Here is a 17,768-nt window from a genome sequence, read left to right as displayed (position 1 = left end):
TACACAATTTTGGAGGTCAGTGTATGGTTACAGAGTGCTGCTTTTTCTAGAAGTGAGGTTGTTTCTTCTTAATAAGTAGCAACACTCTGCCAGTACCAAAGGACAAACCTCGAGCCAGCTGATCTGAATCTGATCAAACAGCATATGTCACTTTCTCCATTATTGGAGATGAGTACAGATGGTTTCTCAGCTGGGGCACTTGATGGCTTTTCTCACCTTCTTTTTTTCCCTTTCCTTCTCAAAGAGTGAAAGCACTGACAGTGACTGAAGAGCCCTTTGTGGAGAGTGGTTAAGAGTGGAAACGCTTACTGCCACCATTTGTGGCTGCCCAAGAGAGCATTTACTCCACAAACTGTCCTCTGCTGCTGATACTAGCAAACAACATGGGGCAAACACTTTCTCCTTTACAAGCAACTAGTTCATTTCCCTGTTAAACATCTGACTTTACAGCATTCACAGTACAACTCAGCTTCAGCATGAAAGCTACAGTACAGCTAAAGATCTTAACGTCATTGCTGAGTTGTGTTCCTTGGGTTTCTTGCTTTAGTAATGGCATTCATTCTCATTACATGAGATACCCGTCTATGGTGCATCACCTTGTGCTATTGTGTTTTTTGTGTAGTAGTATTGATTTTAGTATTGATATTAAAAGTTGGATTAAGTAAATTAGAACACTACTCTAGGCCCATGTGTGAAATACACGACCCGCCACTGGTGACTTATATCTAAATGATACAATTTTTATTGTAATTAAAGACATATTCAAGTAACATTAACATCAATAAAAGGAATATTGCGCTACTGATGAATGACCAAATTAAACAAGCATTGAAAAAGTGAACATTGTTTGGTCAGCTTAATATGTAACATACAAGATAAGATAAGATATGCCTTTATTAGTCCCACAAAGACAAATTTATGTAGAGTCAGTTTTAGGTATATCAATATGGAAATGTCACATCTTATCGCTGCAACAATTCATTCATTATCTAAATTTTTTGCCTTTTAATCAACTATTGCATGTGCTTAAATATAAATGTTTTGCTTTGGAGTCTGTGTTGTGCTTTTTAATGCTAGGTGACCATAGCTAACGGTAGCTAATGCTGCACATTGTCAAAGGTCTTGTGATTCAGATTCAGAACAGAGGGACTGAAGAACAGTGGAGTAAGCCTGAGGAGTTCAGTGGCCCATTTCTGACCCATTCTCTAAAGACAAATTAGTGTACAAGGTGTTATCATATGCAAACAAGACAGGCCTTAGCGTAGAAAAGGAGTTAGCTTAACTCACATCCAAAAACAACCAGCTCCCAGCACAGAACGAAGTCCAACACAAGCTTCATGTAAAGACACAAGCCCACATCAACCTTCCAAGACACTGTCGTTGACCATAAGCAGTACAAACAAGTCATACCTTTATAAATGAATGTTGGTTTGAGAAAACACACATGGTATGTACTTCACTATCTGTTTTACAGTGTTTTATGCAGGTTGAATTTAGGTCGATTTCAAAAACACAGAACAAGATGTAAACAATCCTTTAAGTGCGAGCACTTAAAGGATTTGGTCCTTTGTTAAAGGACCAAAACACTTTAACAAAGGTAGTAAAAAGATGTTAGGTTGTAAAAACAGAAACTTAAAAATAGGGGACAAGCACTCAATATGTTTTATAGAACTTAAGATAGACAGTTAATTTTTTTCATTAAAGCTAAATGTAAAGACAACTTGTATAAGAGAACCCTCTACAACAGGGTCACCAATCCTGGTCCTCGAGAGCTACTATTCTGCATGTTTTAGATATTTTCCTCTTCCAGCACACCTGACAGGTGGTTATCAGGCTTCTGCAGAGCTTGATGATAGGCTTATCATTTGAATCAGGTGTGTTGGAAGAGGGATACATCTAAAACATGCAGGATAGTAGCTCTCGAGGACCAGGGTTGGTGACCTTTGCTCTACAAGCTTCTTGTAATTCAAAGATCATTTTCCGTCACATCTCTGTGCTACAAGATAACACATTTACTGCAGTTTATAGTAAATAAAATCTGCCACAGCTCAGAATATGTCATACACTAAAAAGTCAAAGAACACACGAGCTACCGCTGTTGTAAATGGAGTTGTTTTGTCTGTTTTCTGCAACATCTTCCCCAGACTTTGCCAACTTATGGTGTCTGAAACCCTCTGGACTGCAGTCCCTGACTGTCACTGCTAACTCTACAGTTGTCCGGGGGGGGGGGCGTGCCTTAATGTGGTGTCACCAAACACTTTCCTGCAGTGTCAGCCTGTGCAGTTATATAAATGTGCATGTGAGAACATAGAATGCCATTCTTTGTTTGCTTACTATCTGCACTAGTAATAAACCAATATAAAACAACGTATAAAACCACCACCTACTGACCACTGTCCAATCAATCACAAGATTCCACAAACCTTGTTGCATAGAGACGAAGGGGAAAAACATGTTGAGCTGTCCAGATGAAGACTTGTACAGACAAAACACTAAACTAGCAGCAGAGAGCAAGAGCAACAATGAAAAATAGCCTACTTAAAAACTTTTTTTAAAAGAGGAAAATGGATAATAATTGGACTGGTTAAAACCCTAAAGTATATCTGTTTTTAATATCATGTCTTACATGCTTTTAGACCTTTATAAAAGTGTCAGAGTTAAAGTAAATGAAAAAATCTCCAAATGGCTCATATAACATAAGAATAAATCTAAAGAACACACTAATTTATTGGGATACACTATTCTGATTACAGTCAGATGACTCTGTGCCTGAAATAATTTGATAATGATCAGAATATTAACTTCCACATTCACACAGTGGGTGGGTTGTTGCCAGTTTTCCTTCCTGGCAGCAACTGAGCATGACTGTATTTGTTAGGCTTTGTTTACCATAGTAATGGAAAGACACTCCTGGTATGTTTGTTCTTTGCGACACAGACCCCAGGTGATGCAGATGCCAACAAACAGGATGAAGCTCAACAGTTGTCCAAAATATACACAACCTCTGCTGTGTTGGGACATTTTAGATGCATTACTTAGTAGAGAGAAATACTGTACAAAACCTGCAAAATGAAAGTTGCTACTAGTTTAACTGTGTATGTGTGAGTGCAAATATATAGAAAATACATATAAAAAATACTTGCATGACCAGCAATCCGTGTTTTTTTTCACTCACAAACAAACCAGTACACAAATGATACCTTTGGTTTATAGCAATCCCAAAGCTGTCTACAATAATCTCAATAAGACCTTTTCATCTAGTTGTAAAGCCTAAACAATCAATTTGCCCCACAGGGTTTCAACAGGTTTCTACAAGTTAAATTTAAGACTTTTTAAAGACCTTTTTAAGTCTACTTAGAACAGAACTTAATGCCCATTTCACAGCCTATTTCATGGCCATACTGGCAAAAATGTGTGACTCCTAGAATTGAGGAAAATGTATTTATTTACCCAATGTCTTGATTCCCACCATTCTGAGTCATTTCTCATTGAAGGCTGCAAAATTAGTGATAATTGGTTCCTAATTTCAATATAAATTGTCAAGTTGGAATGGGTGGAACTGAGTAGACGAATGTTATTTCTTTGAAGCTTGGACATTTAACTGACACATTTAAGGTAGTTTATGGCAACATAACTTAAGACCAACCATATCAAATTTAATACCTTTTAAATACTTCTTTAAGGTATTAAATGTAGATCTGTAAATTCGAGACTTTTAAGTCTTTTTAAGAGCTCTGCATGTACATAACATAAGACAACGTTGAATAATCTATTTGTTCTCTCCATGGTGCGATTTAGTAATAATTTTAATGCCAGTTCTGAACAGGGCATCAAATATATGCCCGAGAGACACTAAATTAGATTTCTAAAGGAGTAACTTCACTGTAATGTCAGACACTTGAAGTCCTGCATGCCCAGTTGAATATTGGCTCCATCAGAAATTGGTTCAACCCAGCAGCTGAACCCAGTGTGGCTGTGACAGGAACCTTGCTGCTTAATGAATGGAATGATTGATGAAAAAGCAGACAATCAGCTCATAATTCTACCATTAGAAACACACTGGCACTGAGCCCTCAGGCCACGTTGGATTAACATTTTAACTTGTGATACTGAAGCTAGACCAAGCAGAAAACAGACAACTGTCAGAAACATTCCATTTCTGTGCTAATCAATTAACTGCCCCCTCTCTCTGCGGCAGCTCCTTGATCTGCTGATTGTTACACAGATTTAACAGCGTTTCTGTCTTGATCGTGGTTTAATGGAGCTTGAGGAGGAACTGTTGCTTGCAGCGGTTATTGCATGTCCTGGTGATTTAGTTGGTTTTAACATCATCTGTAAAATATACTAAATTCAGCCGCGGACTAAAAACCCATTAAGTTCTAATGTCCCACTGACAGAGGGTTTGCTTAACTCCACACTTAACCACTGCACAGTTTAATGGAGGAAAAGAGGATGGGAATGAAAACTGATCTGATTGACGCTCACTAGTTTCCACTGTTAAACTTTCATGAGTTAATGAGTGATCCTGTGTTTTTAAAAACATTTGGCATCTTAAGGGTCTGTTTTTCACTGTTATACAAGTGTGCGCTCTGGTGGTGACAGAAGTCATTGCATCTTAGAAGAAAAAACTTGGTTGGTGAGCGTGTATCATGGTCTTTGAAAGGTTTTTCTGTCATCTTACAAACTGTTGCACCACCCACACAAATAAAAAGTTTCCAAGATTAATGCTGCCTTCACCTGCTATTGGGAAGATGATCCTTTCCACTTGTAAATTCGAAATTACCAGTGTGTTTGTGTTCAACAGCTATTATTGTCGTAGCGAAATGAAAAATGGCTTGACACAATTTATCGTGATCTGTTACTTGGGTAAAACAGTTTTGGACGTGTTAATTCACCTGCTACAGCATTTTTTTTTCATTCATTCATCTTCTAAACTTCCTCAAGAGGATCACAGGGACATGTATGCACTGACATATATAGACACGAACAACCAATCACTCTCACATGGGGATTTAAAATGAGTGCGGGCCGTGTACAGTAAACAAACATATCAATGCGACTAGAAAGAAGTCCAACTGGGGAGACACTGAGATCTGCGAGCTATTGTCACTTCGGGCGGAGGACTCTATACATGCTAACATTTGTGGAACAGTGAAAGACTCCAACTCTGACAAGGTTAGCAACACCACTATGGTCGGGGTATTTCTGATGTGCAAGTTATACGTCACACTATACGCTGTGCTGTGTCACCGCCCCTTTGATTCCGGAATGCAGGTCCGCTGTGTACAAGTCCAGCCTGTCTCAGCTCTGTTACTCCTTTGGCTTGGCTGTGGAAATCGGTCAATGGTGGCAAAAAAGTGGGATCACCATCTCACCTTTTTTCTGGGATCTCTGTGTAAAAGTGACTGATGATAAACACATAAAGGCCTTTCTGTCTGCCTGCTTCTTCTTAGTGGTTAACATTAAAGATAATTATCTGCTTTGTGTCGTAACTTGTTGTGACTATATTCCTCTTTGGAGTGTTCATCATAAACCCATTTTGTGTGTTTTTGGTGTGTGTGTTGTGACTGTTCTCTTACCCAGGTCCAGCCTCTGACACAGCGAGCCCAGCCCTTGCAGTACAGCCAGCTGCAGTTTGTAAGCCAGGGTGTGTGTGTAGACCGGTCCGGCCTTGGCGCTGATAGGAGCCTGTCGAGCCAGAGAGGAGCTCAGCTTGGGCAGAACCTCTTTGGAAACTCTCCTCCTCAGGAAGTCGCCGCAGGTCTCCCCCAGGGTACAGAGCACCTGGTGGACAAACTCAGCATGTAAAACCCGATAATGGACTAACTGCTGGACGGTATAATCAAATGTCCGAGTGGTGTGATGTACCCTGAAGGCTCTGAGGACCGCCAAAGGGTCATCTGCGGTCAGTCTCTGCAGGAGGGCGGGCCAACAGCGATGGGCCATGGGCAGGAGTTCATCCTCCTTCTCACTCAGGACACACACACATAGCTCCAACACATCCAACACCTAAAGACACACAAACACATGGTCATAAGTAACTTTTAACTGACGTAACACAGTCTCTGGTGTCATATCATTGTAGCTCATGTGCAACTTCTGAGACCAGCTAATTGGTTTCATGCATGAAAAGAAAGCGTTATGAGTGAATTGAACCCATTAAGTTTGCATGCAACATTTGCATAGCCTCATAGCATAATCATATTTTCAGCCAAATTGTGATATCTACTTAACTTTACTCTCCTAACACTGCTGTTTCCTTTTATGCAGATATCACAATTTGGCCACCACTGGACTTTTTAATACCACGCTACAACAGACACCAGTGTCGGATAGTATGGCTACTATTATAATAAGTCTGACGTTGATTTGCACAGCACCTTCAGACGCAACTTGAGGCTTGGGTCAGACAGCAGATGAACACAGCGTTCCATAATATCTTTAGTGATGCTGAGATGGGCAGGAAGCTCTGCTTTCACATCTGGACCTCCAGTGTCCTCATAATATTCACCCTCAGTGGGAGGAGGGACATCTGCAGAGACCAGTGGACAGTCATTAAGGACTGACAACTACACACCTTATTTAAAATGTTTATTTTTATGATCATACAGCTCATTTTCATCAAACATGACCTGTAGTGAAATATGCAAAAATAAAAGTACTTGGCGAACAATGACCACATTACCCATGTCTTCAGTGTCTTCGTCCTCTATTCCGATGCCTTCTGCCAGCTCTTTCTGTTTGCGATAATCCATGAGGAACTGCTGGACGTCGAGCTCTTCCTGGTCTGCGCATGTTTGTGAGGGTCTACAAGACTCTTTGGTCCTGCCACCACTAGAAGGAAACCACCTCACTACAGCAAAACAACACAGGACGACACATAAAAACACAAAAAATGTAAGTTTTTTGTCTCCATCTTTGATGCTGTGCACTACTTTCACAGATATTTCCTATTAATAAAAGACAAGTATGTTTTCTTTACTTGTGGCCAAAATGTAGTAATCACCTCAGACAAAGGATGCCTATGCATTGTATATCTTATAGAAAACAACAGATGCTAATCTATGAGGAGGTACAAATGGTGTTTTCTAGTCTTGATAGTTCAGTATGCTTTTTTTCCCCTCCTCCTCCCTGACCTTATCTGAGAATCGAGTTTACATGAATGTAGACATCTCACCCAGCGCCTTCATGAGCACGTGCAGCACAGAGCAGAACAGAGCAGCTGTGTGGTCGTAGCTCAGATCCAGAGCCATCAGCACATCCTGAATGATGTCCCCGACCAGAGGCAGGAGGCTGTGGTCCGAATGAGTTAGCATCACTGTCAACACCCGCGGAGCCTGCCCAACACAAAGGATATGACTGAAGTGAGAAAACACGGCCTGAGCGCTACGAGTCTACAATACAGAGGTGTAGATGCCATTGAGTCATGAAACTAATTATTTTAAAGGCATGCTCCTAAGAACTCAACAAGGACCAGCAATACAGTACACAATTTATCCAACAAAATGGCAACACCTCCTTGTGGTTATCATCTAGAGATGAAACAATGAACCAATTAATCATCTTGAATTAATTGAAAAAAAATAATTACAATTTTCCTGAATAAAAGCTTTGTGTCCTTAATTTCACTGCCACTAAAAATTGGTTCCGCTGTTGTGTTTCGCACGGATGCTTATTGTGATACACATGACCCCAGGATCAACACAAATAACATAGAGTGTAACTCAGAAGAGACGAGGACGAAAAGTCAGAAAATGTCTATATGCTCACGTTTCATCATTGGAACCATCACTTACTCCTTTAAACTTTTAAGCTTTATCACGAACATTAAAAATATTTTGCTTTATTTTTTTTCAGTTGTATGATAGTTCTATGTTAAGTTGTTGGTAAGCTGGATATAAATGTACTGAAGATGTTTGTAGATGTCATTGGACTTGTTTGTTGTTGTTTATATACAGGATTATTCAAAAACAAAGAACCAATTTCATGATGAAATATTTTAATAAGGAAAAGCAATAGAAAACTCCAGCCAAGTCACAAGTACTCTACTCACAATCAACTTATATTTCCTGTCTTACAAGTGCTCAATGTGGCCACCACCTGCAGCATGGGCAACATCAATCCGATAAGAGAATTCCTCCCAGACGCGTATCAGCATATCATGATCCACTGAGTTGATCGCTGTTGTTTATTTTTATTTAACCTTTATTTAACCAGGAAGTCCCTTGAGATGAAATCTCTTTTTCGAGGGAGACCTGACCTGACCTGTTATTCGATGTTTAAGGTCATCGAGGTTAGTGGGTAGCGGTGGAACATAAATGCAATCTTTTATGTATCCCCAGAAGAAGAAAAAAATCATACACGGTAAGGTCTGGGTATCTTGCAGGCCAAGCACAAAGAGCAAGATCTTGGGCCCCTTCCAACAAATCCATCACTGGGGTACTTTTCATTTAAAAAAGTTCAAACTTAGAAAACTCCTCTTTCAAATAATCACTGACTCATTCCATGGTGATGCTTAAGAACTGAAGCAATGCGTCATGAAATTGGTTCATTCTTTTTGAATAACCCTGCATATATATCAACATTTTTATAAATACTTATACTGTTGTTATTGTTATTTCTACATAGATAGGTTTTACATATTCTTTAACTCTTATACTTTTTATGGTTGTTGTTTTAGTTGCTTCTGGAATAAAGGACAAGTTCTTTGCCATTTTCAGACATGTCTTTTTAACATTTTTCCAATTTTTTTGTCTACTTAAATAATTGTTTCATCAAATCAAAGAAAGTAATCTATAGCTGCAGTTCTATTATCCACATTCATGTGCATAGAGTAAGAGTCTGTCTGCCTTAAAGAACTGAATTTTTCTTCTAATGCCCATTCCATCTTTACTTAACATGTGACACTGAGTTCACCTGTGGATGCTGGCTGAGCCTCTGCAGGTTCAGAGAGATGTCATTGAGCAGGTAGTCTGCGTTCTCATTGATCAGCTCCTTCAGGGACGGGTAGCCACAGGCTTTACTCATGGCCCACATGGAGCTCAGCGCCGTCTGGCTCACCAGCAGCGTCTCATCCCCTGCTTTCTCCAGCACAGGGTACAGTGATGTCATCAACATGGGACGGAAGCTGAGCCCCAGTGCCTGAGCGAAGTAGGCGATGCCCTCCAACTGGACACACAGCTGCCAGATGTTACTGTTGAGCTGATGGAAGGAGGAGGAGGAAGATGCAGAGGCAAATGCAGAAGGAATCACTTGGAGAGAGTTGATGTGTGTGTTGCTGCTATCACTGTTGGATATGGAGAGAAGTCTGGATGGACTGAGCAGCTGCAGAGACAGATGGGAAAAGATTCATGTTATCAGCACGGAGGTTTACAAAACAACAAAAAAAAGAGTTTTATTTTATATGTACAAAGCTTGATTTTACAACAGATGACATATCACTATTTCACTCACTCCATGTTAAAAATTTTTGCATATTATGTACCCCAGCCAACTACTGCAGGTGTTCCCAAAGTAGGGGTGGTGAGACACTAACGAGGGGTTGCAAGATAATATTCAGGATCCTCTTGATGTGATTCTTGAGGTACATTTGACAGACCATCAGTGGCATTGAAACTCTTCAAAGATAGGAAGTTTACAATGTGACTCTTAAGAACACAGGTACTACTTTTACATTAAAGGTGCAAAACTCAGAGCAATAACATGTGTAAAGCAACTTGATCTTGACAAACATTTAAGGTGTTGTTCAGCCTACAGGTTGGACTAATGGTGTCACATTAATAAAAATAAAAAATAAACAAAATAAGGCATAACCATTGTAAAACAGACACATTTACCTAAATAAACATTAACACAAACCCCCCTCTTGAACCTCTGCACATAAAACAGAACACAAAGTGTAAAATGTCCAGTACCCACAATGCAATACAGCAATTATGCCACAGTATCATTTATAGGTGACACATCACTTTTCAGCGCTACAGTAAACATCACTTCAGTGTGCACCAGTAGATTTCTTCTGAACAGCTCATTAGTAACGTTGAAAATGACAGTATTGTGTTAAAATGAAGTTGACAGAAACAACGTTCAGTCATTTGTTACATGGAGATTGCTTTGACATATTCTGCTTTTAAATTGTTGTCAGGCTGTTCTGTTCTTTTGTGTTGTTATACTTGTGTTTGGATACGCCTGTTAGTGTGTGAGTCCTGTGCGCACGTTTGTTTTATGTTTCAGTCACTTCAGGGATAGTGGGGGTTGCCAGTCTCTTGGGAGTTGCAAGTTTAAAAGTTTGGGAACCCCTGAACTACTGTACTGTGATCGATAGTGGGGTCATCAAAAAAATTTCCATTTCAAAACTGCTTCAGCCCAGTGATGAACTGGTGACATTTCTAGGGTGAATCATGCCTTCATCTACTGGTAGCTGGGATAAGGTCCAGACGTGTCCACATGTGATGCAGGAACTGGACTGACAATATTTTATTGCAGCTATCCATTATGGTCTTACGCAGTAGGTAAATCCTCAGTGTCCCTCTGACTGGTGCACATTCAACAGTGTACTAGCAGCCCATATTTTGCAGGAAACCATATTTTAGCTGACATGATACACAGGGAGTTTAGGTACAAACAAACACCATGCTGTCAGTGTTTGAGGGTCTCTGTTGGCTGTCTGCTCAATAATTCAGACTCAATAGTTTACACCAGTTGATTAGTATTTTCCAACAGCTATTCCTTTGTGGAGATGCTGTAAATCCAAGGCTGCGCTGTGCTTTGTGCTTTGTCTGGAGGGAATATGAGGTGATGTGACCATGAGAGGGGGAAGTTTAACATAATATTGATTAGAGGAGAGATCAGTAAAAGACACACAAATTCTGTACACACACACACAGAGAGAGAGAGAGAGAGAGAGAGAGAGAGAGAGAGAGAGAGAGAGAGAGAGAGAGAGAGAGAGAGAGAGAGAGAGAGAGAGAGAGAGAGAGAGAGAAAGAGAGAGAGAGAGAGAGAGAGAGAGAGAGAGAGAGAGAGAGTGTCCTAACCTGTTGGTCCTGCTGACATCTATCAGTCTCCATGCTGACTGTAATCAAGTGCCAATTGTTCACACTGATGTATTCCTCTATGACAGACGTCACTGCAGCCGTTAACTCTTCCTGGGTGGCTGGTTCAAAGGCTCTCTGACCTCCGCCCTCCAACCTTTGACCTTCTGTCACCACGCCGATGCCAGCAGCACCCCTGAATATCTCATTCAGCACCATGGCCGCCTGCTTTCTGTAGGCTGACGACTGTCGGTAGAGATCCAGGAAGTGATCAGTGAGCAGGTATAGGTTGCCATAGTAACCTAGACACAGAAAAGTCAACAGACTGATGAATGAGTCAAACCCTTGTCCATCAATAAATACTACAGTAAGGTGATTTCCTTCTACCTAAAGTCCGACAGATCTCCACGAGCACAGAGAAGATCCGGTCATCTGTGAAGTATAGGAAGCGTTTCCTTTGGATGTGAGCAGTGGAACTGGTTTCTATGGTAACAGCAACGCTCCTTTCCTCTACAATGCGAACGTCTGTCACATCCAACTCCAGCACCTTTAGAGACACACAGAAGTGTTGGGTTTTAACCAACAGACAATCTGTGTTGAACTGCTGATAAGTCAAGTTTATACATTCCATCCAACCAAATTACATCAACACAAATGATGACACAAACATTTTACGACTGAACCTGACTTTCAGTTTCACCTCAGTTTATTCTCTTCTGGATGTTTCCTGAATGTAACACTGCACTTAAGGATCTTTGGTTTTGGTCAAATTATACTTAAAATATATGTCTATGACCTTGCAGCTGAACTGACTTGAACTGAGTTATGTGAGCAAATAAGATCATAATTTATATTTATGCCATATATCAACAGAACATTTGTGTCTATATGAGAAATGAAATCTCCTGACTATCACATGACAAGCAATTCACTCATTCATGGTGACAAGATTTAATAGCCAGTTGCAGTATCAGTTCTATCTAACAGAGCAAGTATTTGATGACGTTTCTATTAGTTTTACCTGCATCAGTGCTTTGGAAATCCTCTCCAGATGTGCAGCAGAGTTCAGCACCACAGAGACCAGAGGGCCCAGGATCTTTAAGTACCCTAGGAACACGTTGAGGACATACAGCTTCTTCTGGTCCTCGGAGGTCCTCATCAGCCTGGGCAGGGATGTGGCTAAGGTGTGGAGGTTTTCTGACAGGATGCTGGTGAAGGTCTGAGCACTGCAGCTCTGATTCCTCTGTGATACATCTCTGAGAGCAACTTCACATCTACAGAGCATTTGGAGGCGCATCAGTCATTCAATGTCAACTCACATTTCATGCCATTGAGTTTGTGGGAGAAAAAGTCAGAGTGAAAACATCTACTGAGTTCTTCGATGTTGCAAAATTCAAAAGCTTTTGAAGACTGATGCACTGAGCTGAATTTTATCATTCAAGGGTATGATAACATTTTCCACTGGTTTGATCTTAAATTTGTACTGCACATCCAAGAATCTTTAAGGATTATTTTCAACATTTATTCATGTACATAGTGACTACTGAAATCAAATTGAGTTTATATTTTGTATGGAGCCCATGTATAAAATGCATTATATTATCATTATATATCACTATATTTGAAATTGAATTCAGTTTCTTGTATGATTATAAAGCATTACAGTGTGATCATATTATAAGTTGGTGTAAAAGGTCATTGAGAGTTGAAGTAAAGTAATGAGAAAAAAAAAACTGTATTAAAATTTCTGTTTAAAAAAAATACTGTCAGTGAAAAATAAGCATTTAGTGAAAGATAGAGGACCATAATTCATGAATTGAGAACCAAAAAAATACTTACTATCCCATTATTAAGCATTCTTAGGCTGGAGTATAGAATATAGTCAATGCATTGTAACTTTTTCTGCATAGGTAGTAACTATAAAGCAGACACCAAGCAAACTGTTGTATAATTTTTTAAACCAATGGCATGAGACTCACTGTGGTGTTTCACTTTTCTCTTTCCTTTATTATTTATTGTCATTCAGGCAAAATTAAGAGGATTTTTTTTTATCCTATTCCTTTACAAAGTTCCCAAATGTTACCTCTGTCGGACTCTGGGCTCCTCATCATTGACAGCTCCCACCAGTGCTTCCAGTAGCGGCCCCACACACTCTCCCAGTGACTGACTGCACGTCGCCAGCAGGTGGTCCGACAGCTCCACCATCCCCATCCGAACCCTCCAGTGCTGATGGGCCAATGAGCATGAGATAATCTTCTTCAGCAGCACACACAGCTTCCCTGCCGTGCTCTGGACCCACTCTTTAGTCCTGTGGATGACCAGCTGCCCGATCCTCCCCAGGTCTGGGGGAGGCGACTTCTGAGGGTCACCTGCCTGAAGCTGAGAGTCTTCCATGACCAGGCCGACGGTACTGGACCAGACCTGAAACACAAGGGCTCACATGAATAGATGTAAATATACACTGGACAAAAAGACAAACAAAAGTTGCTTTACTTTCAGCTTTTTTGTTGAGGTAAATCCTACCATGCATTAAGATCATTGCAGGTACAAAAAAAAACAATTTACTAGAGAAAAACTGTAAATTTTTCCAATATTCATGTAGTATATTTACAAGTAAAGCTCCAACTTTATGTGACAAAGAATGGATATTCTCTAAGATAATAAACTCTGAATCAGGCCTTGCTACAGATGTGTACCAGATATTAGAATGTACATGATGTTGTTATAGCATGATTTAAACTTAGATAATAATACATTATTTGGTATATATACAGTCAATCATTTTCTGAACTGCTTTATCCTCGAGAGGATCCCAGGGGTGCTGAAGCCTATCCCAGCTACCTATGGGCAAAGGTGGGGTACACCCTGAACATGTCACCAGTTAATCGCAGGGCTGACATGTAGCGATGAACAACCAATCACTCTCACATTCACACCTATGGGCAATTTAGCTCAACCAATTAACCTATTAGAGCATGTCTTTGGACGGTGGACCCACGCATATGAAAAGAACATACAAACTCCACACAGAAAGGTCCCTGGTGCTGGAATCGAACCCAAGATCTTCTTGCTGTGAGGCAGCAGTGCTATCCACTGCACCACTGTGCTGCCCTGAGTATATATGCTGTTTTATTATAAAAGAAACATAACAAGTTTACATATGCTTTATATGTCATGTTGTTGTCTATTTAATATTGATGTTTCACTGTAACAGAGAATGTAACACCATTTTTAAATACAGCTGTTTCTAGGAACTTGCAATAATGCTAAAGTAAAGGATAATGCACAACAAATCAGTCATTATTCTGAAATAAATGCAGATGTAAAGCCTTGTTATAAAGCTTCTCACTAAAAAAAAATTAATACCTGAAAAAAAAAGTACTTCATTGTTAGAATTTTTGTGACCTTGCAAGCTTTCTAGATCTACCTTTAGATCTGTGTATCATTGCCTTTCTGGGCTTTACCATATATTAACCTTATTAACTTTTTTGCAGAGACAAATGTTTTGTGTTGCATGGTTTAACGAGACCATAGTGATACAGTATCTTTACTCTAATATTTTCTCTTGCAAATTCATGTGCACTGGACTTTATCTTTCCTCATCAGTGCAGATGAAAACTCAAGACTACTGACAGCTATACATTTGATATGAGAATATAACATGCATGTAATCTCTGGAATTCAAGTGCAAAGTAAAGTACACTAAATCCAATCATAAATAACCTCTTAACCAGATACATATAATGGCCATTAACAAGGACTTTAATATGCTGTCATTTCAATCAGCTTAAACTAAAACTATAAGAGAAAATGTTGAAATTTAAAAATGCCAATTATAAAAGAATTAAAACAATACATACAAAACTTGTTTTCATTTTATTCAGGTGACTTCATCTTACTTCAACAAGTCAAATGGATTGCTTCTTGTTCACCATGAACTCACATTGGCTCATGGCAAACAGGAATAAAATGGCTTTGCACAATATGGGACGTTTAATTAATGGTGTTGAAAATGTCAATTTAATGTCATGAATTGTTCACTGAATCTTTTTCAGACTCTAATTAATCAAGGCTAAGGTTGTTATACCTTTGAAAACAAAAATTTTAAATGAATAGAAAACTAAACTAAAAGTAGCACTCCTCAAATACTAAAAAAAAAAAAAATCAATACTACTTCTACTCTCATAAAACTGAGATAAACTGAAATTTAAAACCAAATTGAAAACTACATTAAAATCATAGAAAATGAACTATATACTAAATATTATGCTATACTATATTATACTATACTATACTATAATAACCCTACATTACACATTTTTAACATATTATGCAACTATTTAAATATTAAACTGTATGAATAGTAGAGTCGAGTACCTTGATGGCTCTGACAGTCACTACGTGGCCTTGTCTCAGATCTCCTGTGATGATTCTGGTCATAGCTGTAGTGATCCCAGGTAAGAATGAAGCCATCGTGCTGCCTATAGTGCATCTCTCTGACGATGAATCTATGTGATCTTGAGCACAGTCACACTGCAGGGTCAAAGCCTGGAGGCATTTCAGAGCTGCTGCCTGTATATCTCGAGATTTCTCCTTCTCTCCTAAAGCGAGAAGCAACGAAACAGCAGCTCCCACTCCAGGCAGCATAACCGGCTCAAAAAGTTTGAAAACAATATCCCCATAAGCAGCATGAAACAAGGCATCCAGACATCTCAGCACAGATGACTTAAGCTCCTCTGAAGTATCTGCAGGTTTCCCTGGGTCAGTTGGAGAACAGAGACATAGGCAAAGTTCTGAAAACAGATCATGGAGAGTGTCCCAGTTCTGGATGCAAGTGTTCTCCAGGACATGGCTCACAGCATCAGCCACAGCCTGCACCAGTTTCTCCTTTTTGGGTCCAGGGACTTTGAGGACAAAGCGAAGAGGGAAGAGAACATAGTCCTGAAGCTGTTGCAAGGTGGCATCATTGACTTCTTTTAGCTGGCTGCTCAGCTTCTCCACATTGGTCAAGGTGGGTTCTTTGGTCAGCAGGACACAGGCTGGACGCAGGTAGGCAAAAGCAATCTTTGGATCACTGATCTGGGTCATGGTTGGAGGCATCCCTGCAGAAGGCACTGAAGTGAAGAGGGAAATGGAATGAGTGAGGAGCGATGAAGAGACAGAAGTAGGTGGTAGTAAGTAGTAGCAAGTAGGAAGTAGTAGTTTAACTATATTTCATCACTTAGAGGTTGATCCATAGAGGATTTGTAAAGGCAGATGTAATAAAAAAAAGAGTTTGAAGCAGAAAAAATACAATTTATCCGTAAATATCATTCCCTAATTGCTTCTAAGTCAAAGCTATAAATAGTGATCAGACCACCAAACTCACATGTAGTAATTCAAAAATATGGCCTTAAACATCAAACTAATCCTAAAAATGTTAGTGTGAACCATTTTTTATGAAGTATTATTATCCCACAAAATTAATAATTTCTGTTGAGAAGCCTAGACACTGATTGCCACAGTACTCTGTGGTTTGTCCTTTAACAGAATTACTACTGGGTATTAAACTTAGAAACCTACTAGCTGCTGTTTAGAGATTACTGAATCTTAAAGAATAAACAATAAATTGACTCCAAACTTAAGTAGATAAGGAGTAAATCCCACAAACCCCATTGCAGCAACCGCACACTCTTATTTTTCATTCTTCTGTTGTGAATGAATCAATCTGTCTTACTTGATTTACAGAAGCAGATCCTTCCTCAAACCAGTATGTGTAGGGTGGGTTTTTAACATTTACAATGAGATTTTCAGTATGATACCATTAAATGAATGAAAACCACTGGGATGACAAGAGGACTGCTTTATCCTGTAACGCTGGAAAATCTGAGTTTAGCATGAGTTGAACATGAGTTTAGAATGTCAACAGCAGAGTGATGATGATGGTGACTGTGCTCCTTGTTGCCTGAGACTGCACTAAGATCTGAATTTAATGTGTTATTTGCAGTACAGTTTTCGAGAAAAGAGCCGACTAACTACAAATAATATTAGGTTATGAAACACACACACAGAACTTCCTTAGAAATGCACATTGCGCCCACCTCATCTGGTACAACTAAAACGTGTGGGTTATTTAGTGATATCTAGCATGTTACTGAGGATATACTGAATAAATAATGTCAACAAACAACCATCTTACCTTCACGTCTTCACACCATTTAGCGGTAGCACATATTGAATACGTTATACATATAAATCTTATTTTTAAGCCAACAGAAACCATGAAACATCACATATTTTGAGAAGTTATTAAACTCAGGCTAAAAAGTAACGTCATCTCTGCGCGTCAACGGCGCACATGAGTGACGCAATACGTTAGCGATGCATTAAGTTGTCTGGTGTAAGTCAAAAGAAGAGTTCCGGTTTGTAGAGGTTGCCTTCAAAATACACATAACATCTTTTATGTGAGGAGTGTCCAGGAGGAAAATAGTAAATTACCATTCGCTGTCATACGTATAAAAGTGTGGAGCTGCCGTTTAAATAAATCACATTAGACCTAAAATAAAAAGCAGATAGGTGAGCTGTCTGTACGCCAGCATAGACATTGTGTGTGAAACATACAGAATTATGTGTTACTTCGTTCCTTAAGAAATACTTTCTTTTTTGCATCAGTTAGTGGTTGTACGAGCAATGGTCAAACCGAACAAAACAGCAAGACGTCTGCTTATTTAATTTTGAAAGGAATTTTTCCCATGCGGA

The 17,768-nt window shown here is 39.4% G+C and overlaps 1 protein-coding gene across 1 annotated transcript in view; it reads right to left on the bottom strand.

Annotated features, from left to right (window-relative positions):
- The window catches only part of tti1 (TELO2 interacting protein 1), a 37,938-nt gene extending 20,583 nt beyond the window's left edge, over positions 1–17,355 (bottom strand). The window contains exons 1-12 of the mRNA XM_030139650.1: positions 17,209–17,355; positions 15,408–16,144; positions 13,114–13,451; positions 12,052–12,304; positions 11,418–11,577; positions 11,034–11,332; positions 8,917–9,324; positions 7,178–7,337; positions 6,686–6,853; positions 6,381–6,532; positions 5,869–6,009; positions 5,580–5,784 (exon numbers count right to left, since the gene is read on the bottom strand). Of these exons, the coding sequence (XP_029995510.1) occupies positions 5,580–5,784; positions 5,869–6,009; positions 6,381–6,532; positions 6,686–6,853; positions 7,178–7,337; positions 8,917–9,324; positions 11,034–11,332; positions 11,418–11,577; positions 12,052–12,304; positions 13,114–13,451; positions 15,408–16,130 (3,007 nt within the window). The 5' untranslated portion in view covers positions 16,131–16,144; positions 17,209–17,355. The remainder of the gene's footprint in view (positions 1–5,579; positions 5,785–5,868; positions 6,010–6,380; positions 6,533–6,685; positions 6,854–7,177; positions 7,338–8,916; positions 9,325–11,033; positions 11,333–11,417; positions 11,578–12,051; positions 12,305–13,113; positions 13,452–15,407; positions 16,145–17,208) is intronic.
- Positions 17,356–17,768: the final 413 nt, after the last annotated feature.

The sequence above is a fragment of the Sphaeramia orbicularis genome, chromosome 7 (assembly GCF_902148855.1).
Source record: "Sphaeramia orbicularis chromosome 7, fSphaOr1.1, whole genome shotgun sequence".
NCBI classification, from domain to species: Eukaryota; Metazoa; Chordata; class Actinopteri; order Kurtiformes; family Apogonidae; genus Sphaeramia; species Sphaeramia orbicularis.
This window is presented reverse-complemented; position numbering and strand designations above follow the sequence as displayed.